General features: G+C 40.2%; 1 protein-coding gene across 2 annotated transcripts; it reads right to left on the bottom strand.

The window, feature by feature from the left end:
- Positions 1–1,517: 1,517 nt before the first annotated feature.
- Positions 1,518–18,248, bottom strand: sec24a (SEC24 homolog A, COPII coat complex component). 2 transcript variants are annotated; one of them, XM_057360829.1, is made up of 22 exons: positions 17,981–18,248; positions 14,290–14,724; positions 11,362–11,493; positions 10,197–10,339; positions 9,919–10,100; positions 9,736–9,838; positions 9,362–9,488; positions 8,678–8,787; positions 8,460–8,572; positions 8,260–8,378; positions 8,120–8,175; positions 7,830–8,036; positions 7,502–7,625; positions 7,049–7,207; positions 6,783–6,956; positions 6,591–6,701; positions 6,334–6,509; positions 6,114–6,251; positions 5,860–5,964; positions 5,684–5,776; positions 5,045–5,148; positions 1,518–2,636 (listed from the first exon to the last, which is right to left on the bottom strand). In XM_057360829.1, exons 1-22 carry the CDS (start codon positions 18,033–18,035, stop codon positions 2,522–2,524), a joined length of 3,081 nt encoding a protein of 1,026 aa, XP_057216812.1. In that variant the 5' UTR covers positions 18,036–18,248; the 3' UTR covers positions 1,518–2,521. The 2 variants fall into 2 exon arrangements, with proteins under 2 accessions (XP_057216812.1, XP_057216813.1); XM_057360830.1 differs by having other exon boundaries at positions 10,197–10,336.
- Between the last annotated feature and the right edge of the window lie 190 nt (positions 18,249–18,438).

Genomic DNA, 18,438 nt, shown 5'->3' with positions numbered 1-18,438 from the left:
CTGCTGAGGTCGTTCATGCACCTCTTTGGCAGAGGACCTGTAACCGCAACTTGGTCACCACATTAGAACCCTCTGACTCGCACAGATTTTGAAGAACTTTGTCATTTATCTCGCCGTCAATCTGTAATAAATCATCAATAAGCGCACCTAATCTAAATGACACACAGTCATTTGATGCATGGTTATCGACTTCATTGGCTAAATGCTGTAACTCTCTAGCTAATTGTGCGCCCGCCATAGTTACTTAACGTTATACACGAAGCAAACGATCAGTGAGTGACGTGACGTTAGTCCAAAACAAGTCAAGAGTAATCGATCAAACGCTTCAATCTACGCTGAACCAATAGTAGGCAAGACCAACCCATCTAATTATCATACAAGACACAGAAAAGTAAGAATAAATTCAAGAATAAATAAATAAAAGCGGAAATAAATACATGCGATAATAAATAAATACAAAAATAAATAAACGTATAAATGAATAAATGTAAAAAATAAAAGGAAAGATAAATAAAATAATAATAATAAAAAAGAATAAAAAATGGACACAAAAAATAATAAATCAATTTAAAAAATGAAAAAAGTTAAAGCTAAGATCAATAATAGCTAAAACGAATTATTTTGTTTTATCAAACCATTCATTCCTTTATTTATTTTCATATTATTACATTTATTCGTTTATATATTTATAATTTTTGCAGGTTTAGTCCTCCATAAATATCAGGCTGCTGTCACTAATGTATTGACATCCGATTTCTTTCTCAACTTTTTACGCTCACTTCAGACAAAAGCGACCATGTTTGTGACATAACTGTGAGATAGGTGCAATAAGCTGTGAAGAAGTTTGAGAACGATTTAGACGCTTTAGAAATCGATCCTTGATATCTCGTTCGCAGTTAGCGCGCGCACGCATGTCTCCAATTTGTAAATGTCATATTTGTAATGGACTTAAAAGCTGCTCCCCGCTTCAGGCTTTATAAACGTACTCTCCATCCAGCCGACTGTTCGCTTGTTAACGTAATTCTCCAAAGTAAGTGACGTCTCCACTCCACTCCTGCAACCAAGACCCGCCCCATTTTAATTCTGATTGGTTAGTAATGTTGGTTTGGTTGAGAGTGATAGCTGTGTTCCTCTCATACCATTGGTAGGCGAACTTATGGACTCGAACTGATATCAAGAAACTTTTTAAAATGTAATCTTTTTTAAGTAAATCTTTTTTTCTCCCAGTCAAACGCCAAGCCGGAGATCCGGCACGGTGTCGGAAAACTTTAAGCCCTGTATTTTGTGTTCTTTATATACGAGTTCTAAAACTTTTGAGGTAGTCGTGTATGGGGTTGGTGTAAATTCAGAAAAAATGTCCTGGGTAAATATTCACAACAAATATGCTACTCAGGCCTGATTTACCACATTGTGATGATTCACAAAAAAATATATTAGAAAAAAAGATGAAACAAGTGAAAAAAATTTCTCAGCAGTCAGAGGTCTTCAATAGTACTCCAGTCATAAGACCCTTAACATTAATACCCATTTATTGTTGAGAATGTATGTAAATATTTATTTTGCATTACAGGAGCTCCTAAATGCAATAATCCAATTTCAACAACAGCAAATCTGTCAAAGTTTTACACAGATGGGATCTGTAGCTGATCAGCAGATAAAACATTGAAAAACATTGAAAAAATTTCATGAACAAAACAAAAACTAAACAATTTTTAAAAGAACCAAGCAGTTTATTTTTATATATAACATGATCTAAATAATGCTTGTTCTAAAAACAACAATCTGTTCAGTATAACGTAAGTTTATCAATAGCGGTTTATATATCATGTTTAAAGGTCACAATGTTGAGCGTCTGAATTTTCCCATGTCCTATTAAAATATTACATACTTACAAAGTATTTCTTTTAACAAAGGTTTTCCAACAAAATAAACTTCATTTAAGGCAAATATTGAATTTAAATTAAAACAATAATTAAAAGAAAAGAGACAAAGTTTAAGTTTGAAAACAACTGCGTGTGAATGAATGCAGAATTGCACTGATTATTAGATGAAGAAATTGCTTTCCCTACAATTTAGGTTTTTTTAGTAAAAGGCAATAAATTACAAACGACGACTAGACCTGTGCCGAGGCAAACAGATTCATCCAAAACATGAGAATGACTTCAATAAAAACTCATCTTTCAATAGATCATGACTGCATCAAGGTCAGATTTCATGAGCGGTTTGTGTGTCCGCTCGAGTCCTGGAGAGCAAGCAACACTCCTGCACAACACTTTTAGTGTGATACAAATGATACTTTATTGTCAGGAAGTGTGACTGCTATTGTCAAGCAGTGCGCTCAAATTCACATTAATATGCGAGTATCTGATTCTCAGAAAGCTGTTAACCGCTGGAGCCATTACATCTCCTCTCTTAGAAACACAGAAAACACAGAGTGGGCAGTGTTTGATGTGGGATTGTGTTCAGGAGGCTGTGAAAAACGTTTCTGCTCAATACTGCTCTGGTTCTGCTTCAAAACAGCTCACTTGGACACTTGCTGTTGTAGATGCAGCAGGAACTCGTAGTAAGAGAGCGCCGATTCAGTGCGATCCTCAATCATGTTCTGCATGAAATCAGCCTTCAGTTGACTCTCATCTCTGCAATCAAGACAGCATTTTGTCAATGTCAATGATCCTTTTTATATCAGAAAATGATCAAAAAATCAGCTCAGCGCAACAACAGCAGATAGCTGGCTGAGATTTTAGCGGAAGTACATCATCGCCCCCAATGCATACACCCCATTATTACAGTAAATAAACGCCTGATCATAGTTATTTGACTTAACCCCAGTTATTGTGCACCTTCAGAAAACAAAAGCGTGATTTGTACAGTAGCATCTACAGCACCCCTACAACCACCATCACTTCCGGTCACATTCAATAGACATCTACACCGTTTGAGTTACATCAGTTTTGTATTTTTGTGTAAAAATAAAATGTGTGTATAAACCAGTCTGTCTAAGACACACATACTTGTACACCAACTACAAAATGATATTATTGGATATGATAAAGTTTATATTGCTAGTCTCTGAGTATTCATGCTACAACCAGATGTGAACCTACCAACCTTCCAACATTTTTTTTTTTGAAAAGTTGTATAACAAAACATCTAGCTTAAAAAAACAGTGCACCTATAAAGATTTCTTGGAGAATGACAATGATCATTTTCACCATCTCATCCCTCACACATAATGCCACATACAGGTGCTGGTCATATAATTAGAATATCATCAAAAAGTTGATTTATTTCACTAATTCCATTCAAAAAGTGGAACTTGTGTATTATATTCATTCATTACACACAGACTGATATATTTCAAATGTTTATTTCTTTTAATTTTGATGATTATAACTGACAACTAATGAAAACCCCAAATTCAGTATCTCAGAAAATTAGAATATTGTGAAAAGGTTCAATATTGAAGACACCTGGTGCCACACTCTAATCAGCTAATTAACTCAAAACACCTGCAAAGGCCTTTAAATGGTCTCTCAGGCTAGTTCTGTAGGCTACACAATCATGGGGAAGACTGCTGACTTGACAGTTGTCCAGAAGACGACCATTGACACCTTGCACAAGGAGGGCAAGACACAAAAGGTCATTGCAAAAGAGGCTGGCTGTTCACAGAGCTCTGTGTCCAAGCACATTAATAGAGAGGCGAAGGGAAGGAAAAGATGTGGTAGAAAAAAGTGTACAAGCAATAGGGATAACCGCACCCTGGAGAGGATTGTGAAACAAAACCCATTCAAAAATGTGGGGGAGATTCACAAAGAGTGGACTGCAGCTGGAGTCGGTGCTTCAAGAACCACTACGCACAGACGTATGCAAGACATGGGTTTCAGCTGTCGCATTCCTTGTGTCAAGCCACTCTTGAACAACAGACAGCGTCAGAAGCGTCTCTCCTGGGCTAAAGACAAAAAGGACTGGACTGCTGCTGAGTGGTCCAAAGTTATGTTCTCTGATGAAAGTAAATTTTGCATTTCCTTTGGAAATCAGGGTCCCAGAGTCTGGAGGAAGAGAGGGGAGGCACAGAATCCACGTTGCTTGAGGTCCAGTGTAAAGTTTCCACAGTCAGTGATGGTTTGGGGTGCCATGTCATCTGCTGGTGTTGGACCACTCTGAGGTCCAAGGTCAACGCAGCCGTATACCAGGAAGTTTTAGAGCACTTCATGCTTCCTGCTGCTGACCAACTTTATGGACATGCAGATTTCATTTTCCAACAGGACTTGGCACCTGCACACAGTGCCAAAGCTACCAGTACCTGGTTTAAGGACCATGGTATCCCTGTTCTTAATTGGCCAGCAAACTCGCCTGACCTTAACCCCATAGAAAATCTATGGGGTATTGTGAAGAGGAAGATGCGATATGCCAGACCCAACAATGCAGAAGAGCTGAAGGCCACTATCAGAGCAACCTGGACTCTCATAACACCTGAGCAGTGCCACAGACTGATCGACTCCATGCCACGCCGCATTGCTGCAGTAATTCAGGCAAGATTTCTAAAAATCCTTTCTTTGTATTGGTCTGAAGTAATATTCTAATTTTTTGAGATACTGAATTTGGGATTTTCATTAGTTGTCAGTTAAAATCATCAAATTAAAAGAAATAAACATTTGAAATATATCAGTCTGTGTGTAATGAATGAATATAATATACAAGTTTCACTTTTTGAATGGAATTAGTGAAATAAATCAACTTTTTGATGATATTCTAATTATATGACCAGCACCTGTATATTTTCGTATAGCTTCTCCAAAGCAGTCTTGTTTTGGGGGCATAATGTAAGAACTTTATTTATAAAACATTTCTACATACATTTATTTGAACAGACAGTTTCATTGTATTTTTTACCTGATTCATCAGAAAAACAGATGAAAGAAACGTATCAACCAAGTAAAATCTTAACACACTTAACCTTATTTTAAAGGTACCAGTATTACTTGACCATTAAACAGACAGAAGGGGTATTTTGATTTGATTGATTGATTTTAAGGTGTCTGACCTGATGATATGTAGTGTGGGATAGAACGGCCGTCGTTCCCTCAGCCAGTCGATGAACGCTCTGGTTCTGGATGATTCTGCTGTGTCCAGCTCTGGAAGTTGGGTCTGTTGTCACAACCCAAACACCAACCTATTAATATCCTAATGCTGAGCTTTACGTAAGGTTAAGATATATAACATGCCAATTACAACTATTAATAGACTGTATTATTGTATAGGAATAAAATAAAACATTTCAGTTGTGACCAGTTCAAATATTTTCAGGGTTAATTAAGTAAAGACATGCATGAAGCCCAAAATGATGAAATGCAACCTATGCAGATAAGAACAGATCCAAAAAAAAAAGAACATTAACAAGTGTTACACGCTGCGGTAAAATCTGAGCTACTATCCAAAACTGATCCACAGCAGCTGAAGAATATTGACACTTGAGAATTGTGAACTAAATTATAAGCAAATAATTGCAGTATTGTAAAAACATAACAATTAGACCTAGTAATAACCGAATATACAACACGAAAAACAGATGCATGAAAAAGAACCAGTGTTCAATTCCTGATCTTATATTTGCAAAACATTTTGTAAAATTCCCTCTTTCTGCTCTATTTGCATTATGTTATAGAAGAACAGTGCATATTACCATGTTCTGAGGAATAGCAGCATAACTCTGGACTCCCAGAACTTGCGTGATGAAAGCGGGGCTGCAGTTTCTTCCAATCCACAGATACATCACCTGAAAGAGAGGAGATTCAGAGACTCTGAGATTTCCATCTAGAGCCGAGTCTCATTTCTGTCGTTACTGTACAATATACTCACTGTGCCGTTATCCATGAGAAACGCTGCATCCCTGCTCAGTTTCTCCACGGACAGCTGAAGCGCTCTGGGCTGAGGGATGGTGCGCTCATCGATGTTCAGAGCACCCTGAGGACGACAGGAGAAAATTGCAGATGCTTTCTAACCAACATACACATACATAAAAAAACATGTAGTCTTTTAGAGTAATGCATGCAGTGGCTACAGCTGTCAACCACAAGCAGTTGACAAATAAAGCATTCTGTTAAAAGTCTAACCTCATCGGTCATATCATCCACCCGGTACAGCGCTGGATGTATCATGAGCATGATATACGCCAGCGGCTGGTACTTCAGCTGGCACATGGCAAACACGCGCTCGTCTAGTCGGGCGCTCGTGCCTGTTCGAAAGGCTTTCTGAAACAGGGAGGAAGATTGTCAATACTCTGACCAATGTGCACATGTGGCGCAATGACATGCAGATTTCAGGCAGACGCACATGTTTGAGCAGGGCGAGGATGTAGAGAGGGAAGAGACGCAGACAGGTGGGGATCAGCAGACCGGGCTGCTGGATGGTCAGCACCGAAGTGCGGTAAGACGTCAACGAGTCAATGGCTGCGTTTGTCAGAGCGTCCCGAGCATCACTGAGGCTGGCCGACACCGAGCGGTCCACGGCTATACACGACAAGAAACGAAATGCCAATTATGAGGGCATGAGACATATTTAAGAGAATATTTTTGCACCACGAGTCGTACCCATGCTAGCCAGAAGACAAGTGATGGCCTGAACATCAGCCCCGGCAAAGATGTCCGACAGAGAGTTGACAACAGGCAAACACAGCGTGTGCACTCGAATCCTCCTCTCTCCTGAAAGAGCACAGCGGCATGTAAACATGTCAGCACGAGCATCATGTTTATAATGTTTTAAGAGTCAGAGCTGCTCTGGACCTTTGCTGGACGTGTAGAGCAGAGCGGCCTGGAAGGAAACCGCCTGCATGTCGAGCAGGTTCTCGTCAATGGACATCTGCACGGCGAAACCAGCATCAGGATTCACGTTGGGCAAAGACAACAGATCCGTGGAACGGACAAAGAAGTTGCCGTGGAAAGTGTGTATAGACATGCCTGAAACAGAAGATTACACAACAGACACCATGAGACCTAAAACCAAAAGCAAAAAGTGTTAAACACAGTTTTGGTGGAATAGGTAGAGAGACCTTTGGTGCATCGTATCCTCATAACAGCCTCAAAGCCGATTTTCCGCGTCAAATATCTCTTGAGATCTTTCTGGAAGCGTTCGGTCTGAGAGGGGTTGTGATGCTTGTGATAAGAGGGGTAGTAATGGACGCTGCCAGCTGAGTATCTAGATATACAACCTTCACAAAAAAAAAAGAGAGATTGAAATTCGAACGATTTTTCAGAACAGAATTTATTGACTACCTGTCAACATGTATGCTGTTGTGATGTGCACAAAAAAAATGTTCTAAAGCAGCATCCACACACTCTCGAGGACACGATTTTTAAACAATAAGGACAATAACCAGGACAGTTAAAAAAAAACTGGCTTCAAGGCAAGAGTGATTTGAATGAGAAAGATGTTTTTCAACACATTGAGCTGTAGAGTTTTGCACATCTCCAGCTCTGTGTGTGTGTGTGTCTGACTGACTGACCTAGAGATGAAAGATCACAGTATTGTGCGCTCAGCAGAAAGAGATCCACAGCCACCTGGTGGCCGGAGCAGTCCAGAGCCAGCTTCTTATAGAAATCTGTTGCAGGAGCCAGATGCTGGACATCCTGGAAGAGAATACAACCACAGAGAAATAAGCGAATACAGTGAACACCGGTCAGTCATACACTGTCCTCAAGCTGATCCAAACTTCAGTCATAGAGACGGCAGTCACAGCTGTGTTTCAAAATCAGTGAATGCTTCTTCTCTTCATTCGCGTGCAACATATTCAGGTTTGACATGATCAATCAGTGAAAAAGAAATATTGAAACCTTGGCTGATGCTTTGTGACTGGGCTCTTCTCTGGGCTTGAGAGCCCCTGCGCCCACAGTGGGGAGTTGAGTCTGGAAGACTGACATTCGTCCGCCAGTGGGGGACAGGAGTTTAAATGCGGCCTGCAGCGCTGGACCCAGAGCCGACTGAGTCTCCATCGTCTTACAGAACATCTGCGGCAAGCTCTTCAACAGATCCTGGAGCAGCTACAACACAAACACTTTCGCTACAGAAATCCACAATGCCATCATGATGTATTGTGATATGCTGAAGGAGTGGATGTGCTCACCTCCTTGCCCTCTTTGAGATTGACTAAAAGGCTGTCTGGTGTTGGTATAAAGACATCTGAGCGACAAAAAGTTGAAAAGGTTTTAATGTTACACTTTTGCTGGGAAGGGACCGTTTGTCAGCTCTGTGTTGCACGTTTACCTTCAATGTCCGACACGATGAGCATCTGAGGTTGAGAAAGACCCTCCTGGAGGTTGTAGAAATGGACAGTGCTGTCAAACGTGATGAAACCGATTTTTGTCCTAGCATCTCCAGGGAGCCTTCATCAGAAAAACACCCAGTTACACATGCCGATTCCTGAATTCAGCCGCCGTGAACTGTGGGTAACGATGCTCACTTACACATCCAGGTTCTCCAGAAGTGTCTGGCAGACCACATCCAGGTATCCAGTCTCCACTGCATTGTGAGACACGTCAAGGATGAACAGGTATACGGCGGGTTGTGGTGGTCTCAGCTGAGGACAGAGGAGCAGTACACTTACGCACGCGCTTTTGGATCATCTTTGTTATTCAGATTTTTTGGATTCAGAAGAGACACCATTGGCTGTAAAAGCACTTGCCATGTATTCTGAGGGGGCGATGAACTCAATGGTTGCATTCTGAACCTCTGGTCTTTTATGAGGCGTTCCATACGATCTGCTGACGGGATTATACATGAACTCTTCTGGAACTGAAAGGAAGGAACGTGCCATTACCATGACATGCAACATAAATGTTCATAAACCTTATCACACTGAACGCTTTTAATCCCATAACATCCTGCATATAATTGCATAACGTGAATCAATATATGATCAAACATGAGATATTACTGAGGTCAATATGACTGAATAAAAAATGACTAAATGTAAATATGCTTGTGGTGGCCTTTTTAATTATTCTACAGTAGGGCTGTTCAACCATTAATCGCATCCAGAACAAAGGTTTGTCTGTGTACTGTGGATATTCATTTTCTATTTATAAACACATACACACATATGTTTAGGAAATAAATATCATTTAAACTGTACATAAATATATACATGCAAATGTATGCGTTTATAAATACAAAATAAATATGCACAGTGCACAGACATATATTATGTAAACACAAAACCTTTATTCTGATGCGATTCATCGTTGAACCGTCCCATTCTACAGCAAAAGCAAAAATATCAAGATTATACAATATTTAGGAAAGATATCCTAAAGATCTGATATGGCCCAGCCCTACATATTGAAATTCTTTTTCCATTGCGGCTCACCATCATTAACTCTGTAACACAGGTTACATTTCCATTTTCTCTGGTCCATGAAGGACACGAATGGGTTGATATATGTCCGACAAGAGCGACAGCGCACAATATTACTGGACGTCACCACAGGAAGTTGCTGAGGAGAGACATGAAGAACTTTAATGATTACTTCACCTTTCCATCACTTACACATTTCAGGTATTTCAGTATGCAAACGGAGACGTTCGGAAAGTTTCCGTTGAGTCAGAAAAGAAAGCAAGGGGTCCGAGTGCCAATTTAAGGTTTGAATCTGGCAACATCAGGCACCCAATTCCACTGCTTATGTTCTCTGGCTTGCCAGAGGGGTGCAGGTACTTTAGAGTGCTAGAGGTGAGATTACTCACAGAAAGATCTTTAAATGGGTGCAGGAGGAGGCCGAGGGGAAGCTTGGCTTTGTTCAGTAGCGCCTGTGTTTGAGGGATGCTGGTTAAAGTACAGCGGAAAACCCTGTGAAGATGATGGAAAAAACAATGAGCAAACTAAACTGTCAGCAGGTCCTTCACCAAAGCCACATGAATGAAACTCACTCTGGACTGCAGTTGAGTTTCTGCAGGTCCTGAGGCAGGCAGGGTGTTGGTACTGTGACCGTTCCTGGAGGAAGAAGATTTCGCTCCTGAAGAAGGTTGACCACCCTCAGGGCCTCTGGGGTCTCTGACTGCAGGCTTAACGCTGCTAAAGATGGGCTGAGCTGAGCCGTGCCGACAGACGGCTGGGTGCAAGAGGAAAGAACACAAATGGTCAGGTCAGACATACAACAGTTTTGTAGGATGGGATTGTACACAATGACACGGATAAGACAGCTTACCTGCTGGTATAGTTGTGCTGTAGGCTGTATATATGGTGACGTCTGCATGCCTGGCCTGCTCTGGTAAGCAGTGGGCTGGAGTGAAGGGTAGGCCGTGCCCATCGGTCTGTTCATCTGTCCTGGTTGAGAGGAATATGATCCTGCTGGACGACACATGCACCATCGGTTAGCATCACTCTTACAGCAGAGTACTGGAAGCAGGTTGGACCAGAAACTAACTGGTATTGAAATTAGTATTGGTTATTATCATCAATAAAACTACTGTACAAACGGGAAACACAAATATTGCAATTGCCCAACTGGGGTTGTTCCGATAGACGATACTATCGTGTATCGACGATCCTCAGACCATCGGTGATAGCTGATTCCTAGACGATAGTTGGCTGTTTGCCAATATATGTTGCAAATCAATATTACAAACACACATTGCGCATTTCTTCATGCAAGAGAGCTCGGGCTTTTCCTCGCAGAATTGTTATGCGCGTGAGGGTTTAAAACCACCGCACGAGTTGTTCCCGTTTGGCAATCAAGTAATAACAGCGCACGCGGGCATCAATGACGCATTTGGATGAATGGTATTGACTTATAGCAATAGTTTACTTTCTCTTGTTTAAAAGGTTGCGCTGGTAAGTAACAATGTTGCCAACTGCACTGAATTTAAACTCTGATAGAATGCTAATTGCAGTCACACATGAGCATTTTCTAGACACATAAGCTTCTGTCTTTGTCCACAAATCCAGCTTGTCATAGATAAATGCGTAATTGCCCCGCCCCTCGATACTATCGTGTATCGGCAATCCACAGGCTGGCGATAGAACGATCTGATTATATTGAATATCGCCCAACACTATGCCCAACATAAATCCAGTTTTTATTTCTCTGTGCACATCTCATCTTAGCCACATGTTCCTATTATCGACCAAGATTTTATGCCTAGTTTCCCTTTTTTTGACCTGACGCTCAAAATGACATTTTCATTAGTCTGTAGCCAAAAACTTATGAAGCAACATTAAAGGTAAAAGATACAGCAGCTATATGCAAAAACATAATAACACTAAGAATTAAACCTCAAACATAGCCCAAAATAAAAAATACAGACTTGTGTCCTTTGATTGAAGAATTTGTTTTAAGTTGAGCAACAAAAAGAAAGTTGTGGCATTTCTACCGTCATTGTGGTAGGTGAGTGGTGGTGGTGGTACACCGGTGGCTGGTGGAGGGGGAGTTCCTCTCATAGCTGTGGGTGGGATGCCATAAGGCAGATGGGTCTGAGGTGCCACAACATTCATCGCAGGTGGCGCTGTTACAAATCAAACAGATATAGACAACATAAGTAAAATCATTTTATTATATTAACATTAGGGATGTAACGATTCACAACAATTTTATTATTTCTCAAATGCTCCACATTTTTTTGTAAAATCAAAATATATTTTATGTCAAATAGCCAAACCAAACTGCAATTTTAAAACAAATAAAATAAAAATGAATAATGTAAAAGGCTTTGTGCTTTTTCTAACTTGGATTTTTAAGAAATATCAGCATATCCACGTTTACCAAGTTTGCAGTAAACATATAATGCAATTCATTTAACTTCTCAACCGACTTGAATCGTCACGTTATAATCGATTTTCATTATAATCGATTACATCTAGGGCTGCAACTAACGATTATTTTGATAATCGATTAGTTGGGCGATTATTTTTTCGATTAATCAGATATAAATGTAATTACATCTTTTGCTTACGATAAGTAAATCAGATATCGGAAAAGTATACACAACTGAACTCATTAGCCTTCTCCCAAAATGTTGTGAATGTCTCCATAATTAATACACCTGGTGAGTTGATTCAGGTGTGTCATATTAGAAGCAACTGACAATAGTCTCTCCCAAAGGTGGGAGCGAGGGGAGGGTCGGCCAAGGAAATCATTTTTTGTGCCATGAAAAGTGAGATATTTGCAGAGGTGGGTAGAGTAGCCAAAATCTTTACTCAAGTAAAAGTACAAGTAACTAGAGAAATTGTTACTCAAGTAAAAGTACAAGTATCTAGAGAAATTGTTACTCAAGTAAAAGTAAAAGTCACTATTTTAAAATTTACTTGAGTAAAAGTAAAAAAGTATGCAATGAAAAAACTACTCAAGTAGCTAGTTACTTAGTTACTTTGTATCTGATTATATAGGCCTACTACATTAAATTAATATTAACGCCAATATTTTAATATTACATTTTAATCAATATTTTTAATTATCATAAGCAGATATCTTTGCAATATACTAGAGAGACTAAAGAATAGACAAACACAGGAGAGACAAGCATTTCTGTAAATTTCATCTAGTCCTGATGTCAATGTAGTTTACACAACTTATTTAGAATAATAGACCATGTCAAACTAAAGCATGAACTAAACTCAGAGCATTTCCTAAGATGATCTAGAACATCTGCAGTGCTCTCTTAAATGAAATACACATTTTTGAACAAAGCTCGTGTTTTCTCGTGTTGTGTCACGTGTGTGTTGTGAAACGCTCTTACTTGTAAACAAACAGTAAACAGTGAACCACACGCCCATCAACAAGTTTTCTTCCTTCTGTTCTTCAAATGTATATTTCTGCAAGCCCACGTCTCTGTGTCTGACAGGTAACGCGCATGTTGCTGTGTCTGACGAACAGGTCGCGCGGGTGCGCGCATATGGCGGGCATTTATCATTGCTGGCAAACAATATGACACATTTGCAGTTTTGATTGTATAGATATAGATTAATATCCACTTCATCCAACGCTCTTTGTGTTCTGCGTGTTCTTAAGTTTCGCGCTACGAGGAGTGAGTAATCCTGCTTCAGATGATTCAGATCGTGCTGCGAACTGAACAAATCATTTGAACTGATTCATTAGCCTATTCAAATGGTTTTGCCCATTGTTCAATTAATGCTTTCAAAAGAATCGACTCAAAAGAATCGATCACTCGGGAATGCCCGTAAAAAGAGACGACAACCTTGAAATAAACAACGCGTTTTAAAAAGCATATTTTAAAATGAAGGAACGAAGGAACGTCACGCAATGTAAGTTATGTAACGAAGTAAAAGTACAGATTTTCTATTAGAAATTTACTCAAGTAAGAGTAAAAGTACACACTTTTAATTTTACTTAAAAAGTACATATTTTCCAAAATGTTACTCAAGTAAATGTAACGAAGTAAATGTAGCGCGTTACTACCCACCTCTGGATATTTGTCATTCAAATGTAGTGAAGTACAGTAAACAGAAAAAGTAATACTTCAGTACAGTTCTCAAGTAAATGTACTTCGTTACCCACCTCTGAACTAAATAAACCACCAAATCAGTGTATTTAGCCTATTATGTACTTTGCAAAGTGCAAACGCCACAAATTGGGTTTTACTAATATAATCTTTAATTTTGTCATTTAAAACACCTCTCCCCTTTAAACTTTAAAACTGCGCAGCTTGAAGAGATGCATGCAAAACACGTCTGACTTTAAAACTGCGCACCTCGCGCTGCATGGAGAGACGCATGCACCGAGAGACACGTCTGACTTTAAAACTGCGCAACTTGTGCCGCACGGAGAGACGCAACCACGGAGATACACGTCTTACTTTAAAACTGCGTACCTCGTGCAGCACGGAGAGACACGTGTGACTTTAAAACTGCGTACCTCGTGCAGCACGGAGAGACACGTGTGACTTTAAAACTGCGTACCTCGTGCAGCACGGAGAGACACGTGTGACTTTAAAACTGCGTACCTCGTGCAGCACGGAGAGACACGTGTGACTTTAAAAATGCGCATCTCGCGCTGCACGAAGAGACGCATCCACGGAGAACCACGTGTGACTTTAAAACTGCGCAGCTCATGCTGCACGGAGAGACACATCTAAAACGGTCATTTTAAAAGGGAAGAAGACGCGCTTGATTTATAACTGCGTGACGTCACAGACCAACTAATCGATTTTATGATTAGTTGTTGCAGCCCTAATTACATCCTTAATTAACATTGCTGTATGTGTATGTGTTCTCTTCCATTCAGCCAGACAGTATGACTGTGTGATTGTAATGGCATTTGTTAGACTATAAAGAAAGAGTTGTACCAGGCATAGCAACGCTGCTCAGAGAGGAATAGGGCGGCACTGGTCCAACGGGCTGCATAGTGTTCTGGAAGACTGGTGGTGTGCTAGCTCCGCTGCTGTACGCTGTTGGGCCCAGAGCAGGGCTCACGTGATTGGCCGCAGGTGGAGGCGCACCCCCATAGTGCCAGCTGGGAGGCTGCTGAGGATGCTGGTAGTAGCTGTTGGGTGGGGTGGGTGAGCTCTGTGAGGCAGCTGTCAGGACGGGTCTGTGATTGGGCGATGCAGGCTGCTGTGGGGAGTGCTGGGACATGCCGACAGGTGAAGGCTGGTGCCGATTGTTGTTTGGCCCAGGTGGTGTTGGGGCCTTAGCCAGCGTGCTGTTCAGATAGGTTGGCTGTGGTGGTGTCATGTAGCCCTGATTTGAGGGGTAAAGTGCAACAGGATTCGGTGAGGGACCTAGAGAAGATAAAAAACATTAAAAAGTTGAAAAAATGGTGTTGTTAGTACAGCGCAAGCTCAAGAGTTAAGACAAACAAATAATTTCAAATTCTTTAGGAATATGAATGAAGGGTCTTAGTAGTAGGATGCACGATAAAGGCCATATCGATAAAAAACTTTAGGTCAATATATTTCCTCTGGTTAAACTTCTTCAGCTGCACCTGCACGCTGCTCACAGTTTCTGGGTTGCTCTAGAAGAACATTTACAGTATAATTTGTTTATTAAAGGGGTCATATGACACGGCTAAAACTAATATTATCGTTTGTTTTAGATGGAATGCAATGTGTATACCCAATTTAAGCTTCAAAAACACTGTATTTTCCACACACCGTGCAGGTTTGTATCTCCTCTTTGCCCCGCCTCTCTGAAACGCGTGGATTTTTTACAAAGCTCATGGCTCTGAAAAGCGAGGTGTGCTGTGATTGGCCAGTTAACCAGTGCGTAGTGATTGGTGGAATACTGCAAGCGTGTGTTGGAAATGTAACGCCTCTTACCATATTTGGAACATCAGGTTCCTCTTCAATTGTACTGACAGGTACGCCCACCTTACTTGCAAATCATACCGTGAACTAGGGCTGTGCCGATAAACGATATCATATCGAATCGTGATAAAATGTATTTCAAAAACGATGATAAGCTATTGGCATTTTGACTCGATATGGATTAATCTTACAGTCTAACAGAAAGCAGAAATAAACGCAACAACGCGTCAGCGTGCAGCTTTTATCATGCGCGTCAAAGTACAAAGTCCATTTCATACTGCACTTGGCAAAGAAAACTCGACATGAGGAGGAAAACATTACTGGAAGTGGAAACAAAGGTGAAACTAACCTCGAGTTGTCATCACGCGGTTTATCAAGTGTCTTATTTTGTTTTCGCAATCGCCGGTTAAACAAAACAAACTTGAGGCGCAATTACAAGCGAGTTACTTCGAAACTCAAGCACAAACGTTTTTATATCCATCGTTAACATATCTGCTAACATGAGCTGGTGCTTATGAAACAAACCAGCGATGCCCTGTACAGATCAGAGATGTAATGAAGTGAGTTTGTGTGCACATTAAAATATTGAACCTTGTATGTAAGATGCTTGCATGATTAAAGAAATGTACTACAGTTTACGTGAGATGTCTTTAAGGTTCATTGAATACATTGAATGAATCCCACTACTCGAGCAAGACATTATTGCAGCGTTATGTATGTGCACAGGTGCTGAGCCAATAGCGTTCGAATGTACACAGTAACGGAGCCCTTTCATTGGTTGAATGTACTGAATGAACACTCCCTTTACTTAACGAGTCAATTGAGTCAAAATGAGACTGAATGAACTGGTACATGTTGTTTATGGCCTAATATCCTCTGTGTTGCAACAGTGCATTAATTTAATTGAATTTTAACTGGATAAAGGTTAACTTCTGTTAATAAACTGTATTTAAAATAGATTCTTTTAATACAGTTTTTTAATTAAATATATATCGAAATAAATATCGTTATCGATCAATATAGAAAAAAACTATCGAGTTTACTTTTTTGCCATATCGCCCAGCCCTACCGTGAACTGACAGATTTGTGGGGGTGTGGCTACACAAGGCTTTTCAGGCAGGTCTGGGTGAGCCTTCGCTTTTAGATAGAATGTATCTTTTGTTCCGGCACTTTAATTTTTGCAATTTTACGTGTCTAATACATGCATGGGCAACTTATAACACACCAAAGACACAGAAAAACATGTGTTCGCGCCATATGACCCCTTTAATTAAAAAATATACAATCGTTAACAAGTGTAAAGTAGGCTTGGTAAGAGATCTAATGGTAACCTTGTTTGCAGTGAATGTTTTTAAAAAAAAGCCGTTGTCCACTTTTTGCCTTCTGTACATCCGCCAGTATATCGGTTATCGGCTTCCAATGTTAAAGAATTATCGGTTACCGCTCAAAATTTACTTATCGGCCAATCCCTACTTAGTAGCATAAAAAACATTATTTATGGGCAGTAAATTACATGTTTGACTCACCATCTTGTTATTTCAAACCTGTATGACTTTCTTTCTTCCGCAGAACACAAAACAAGATATTTTGAAGAATGTCGTTCACTGGCCCCCATTCACTTGCATTGGTTTTGTGTCCATACAATAAAAGTCAATGGGGTCCAGTGCTGTTCAGTTACAAACTTTCTTCAAAATATCTTCTTTTGTGTTCTGCGGAAGAAAGAAAGTCATACAGGTTTGAAATGACAAGAGGGCGAGTAAATGATGACAGAATTTGAACTATCACTTTAACATGTAGATGAACATATTTTACGGCGTGCGGAACATATCTGCCAGTAAATAGATTCCATGTGTTAAAATTCACTTTAGATATAAAGAGATATATAAATATTGAAACTAAGCAAACAGATCTTAAGAATTTTGTGATGTTTTGCATTTCAAATCTGGCTAACCACACATTGTTTAGCAGCAACTGAATCCGTTTATATATCTCATTCAAAGTTCAAACACTGATAAAGAATTCAGTATATTGATACAGATCAGTTTATATGAGTCACGTCATTTGAACAGCAGTAGATGGCCCAAAAAGTAAACTGCCAATGTAGTACTTATTAGTGAGGAATTGCTCTAGGATAAATCCTCAAAAAGCCATTGCCTAAAACATACTTTCATCATTAAGTGATGATCTATCTCTGACTGACAATGTGCCAGAAACCTGTCAAATAATACGTGCACTAGTATAAATACCACTAAACTAGTGAAATCGTGTAGTTTTGGGCGAGTGGCACGTCTTCGACAGTAGTTGATCATCTGTTGAAACTGATACTGAAACCCCGTAGAGACATGATTTGACTTGCTTTGTATTTTTCAACGATTTACAGCATAACTCGTTTTATTTCATTCTTCTGTGGTTACGATAGAAAAAAGTTAAACTACTTAATCCACGCGGGGAGCTCTCTGGCTGATAGTTAGCTGTGAACTTTAACTTAACTTATTATTCACACAGCTTCGTTACATTACAACGCAAAAGTGTCGCATCGCGAGCTGTGTGGACGCGACGCTCAAGAGTTCAAACTCAAGAGAACTCGGCCTAAGAAACGGGTTGCGAAACACTTTAACGTTACCGACTGTCGTGTCAACACACAAAAGACGCGTAGAAGTGACGTTTACTACACGAATACTTTCAGATATGACAGCAGCGTGTTCAACCGAATGATATCGAGTTTATTTACCGTTGGCGTAAGTCCCTCCAGCGCCGTTCTGTGACGCGAAACCGCTGCTGGACATCCTGATACGCACGCGTAGATTCACCTGACCGGTCTAACTATTCATACAACCACTTCACACGTGCTGTGTGACACTCTGACCGATGAAATAAGTTTTCGGCTGTGTGTGTAATACAGGCCGCTCTCACTGGCCCATAGTTCAGTCCATACCCTCCGCTCGCAATCTAATGTTACACTCCCGATAAACCAGCACCTTCCGCTCACCGGAAGTCAAGCGCTAGATCTAACATCGCGCATGCGCACTTGGTACACGTGGCATTTCCTGTGGAATGTCGCTTTCGCCCGTACTGGAAACACATGTAATGCTGGGGTTATAGAAAAACGTTAACGCAGTAAACTTGTATTTTATTCTTATGGAATAAAAAGTGCAATGCCATAACTCATGAATAAATATGGTTTGGAAA

Source organism: Triplophysa rosa, linkage group LG19 (assembly GCF_024868665.1).
Source record: "Triplophysa rosa linkage group LG19, Trosa_1v2, whole genome shotgun sequence".
NCBI lineage: Eukaryota > Metazoa > Chordata > Actinopteri > Cypriniformes > Nemacheilidae > Triplophysa > Triplophysa rosa.
This window is presented reverse-complemented; position numbering and strand designations above follow the sequence as displayed.

What these genes read in the sequence shown, in the direction of transcription:
- sec24a (XM_057360829.1), bottom strand. Translation starts at nt 18,035, where the DNA reads ATGTCCAGCAGCGGTTTCGCGTCACAGAACGGCGCTGGAGGGACTTAC. An exon ending in CAGCACAACTATACCAGCAG is followed by an intron (nt 10,101 to 10,196) that starts GTAAGCTGTCTT and finishes TCTTGCACCCAG; the next exon opens with CCGTCTGTCGGCACGGCTCA. An exon ending in TCCTCGCCCTGCTCAAACAT is followed by an intron (nt 6,252 to 6,333) that starts GTGCGTCTGCCT and finishes TCCCTGTTTCAG; the next exon opens with AAAGCCTTTCGAACAGGCAC.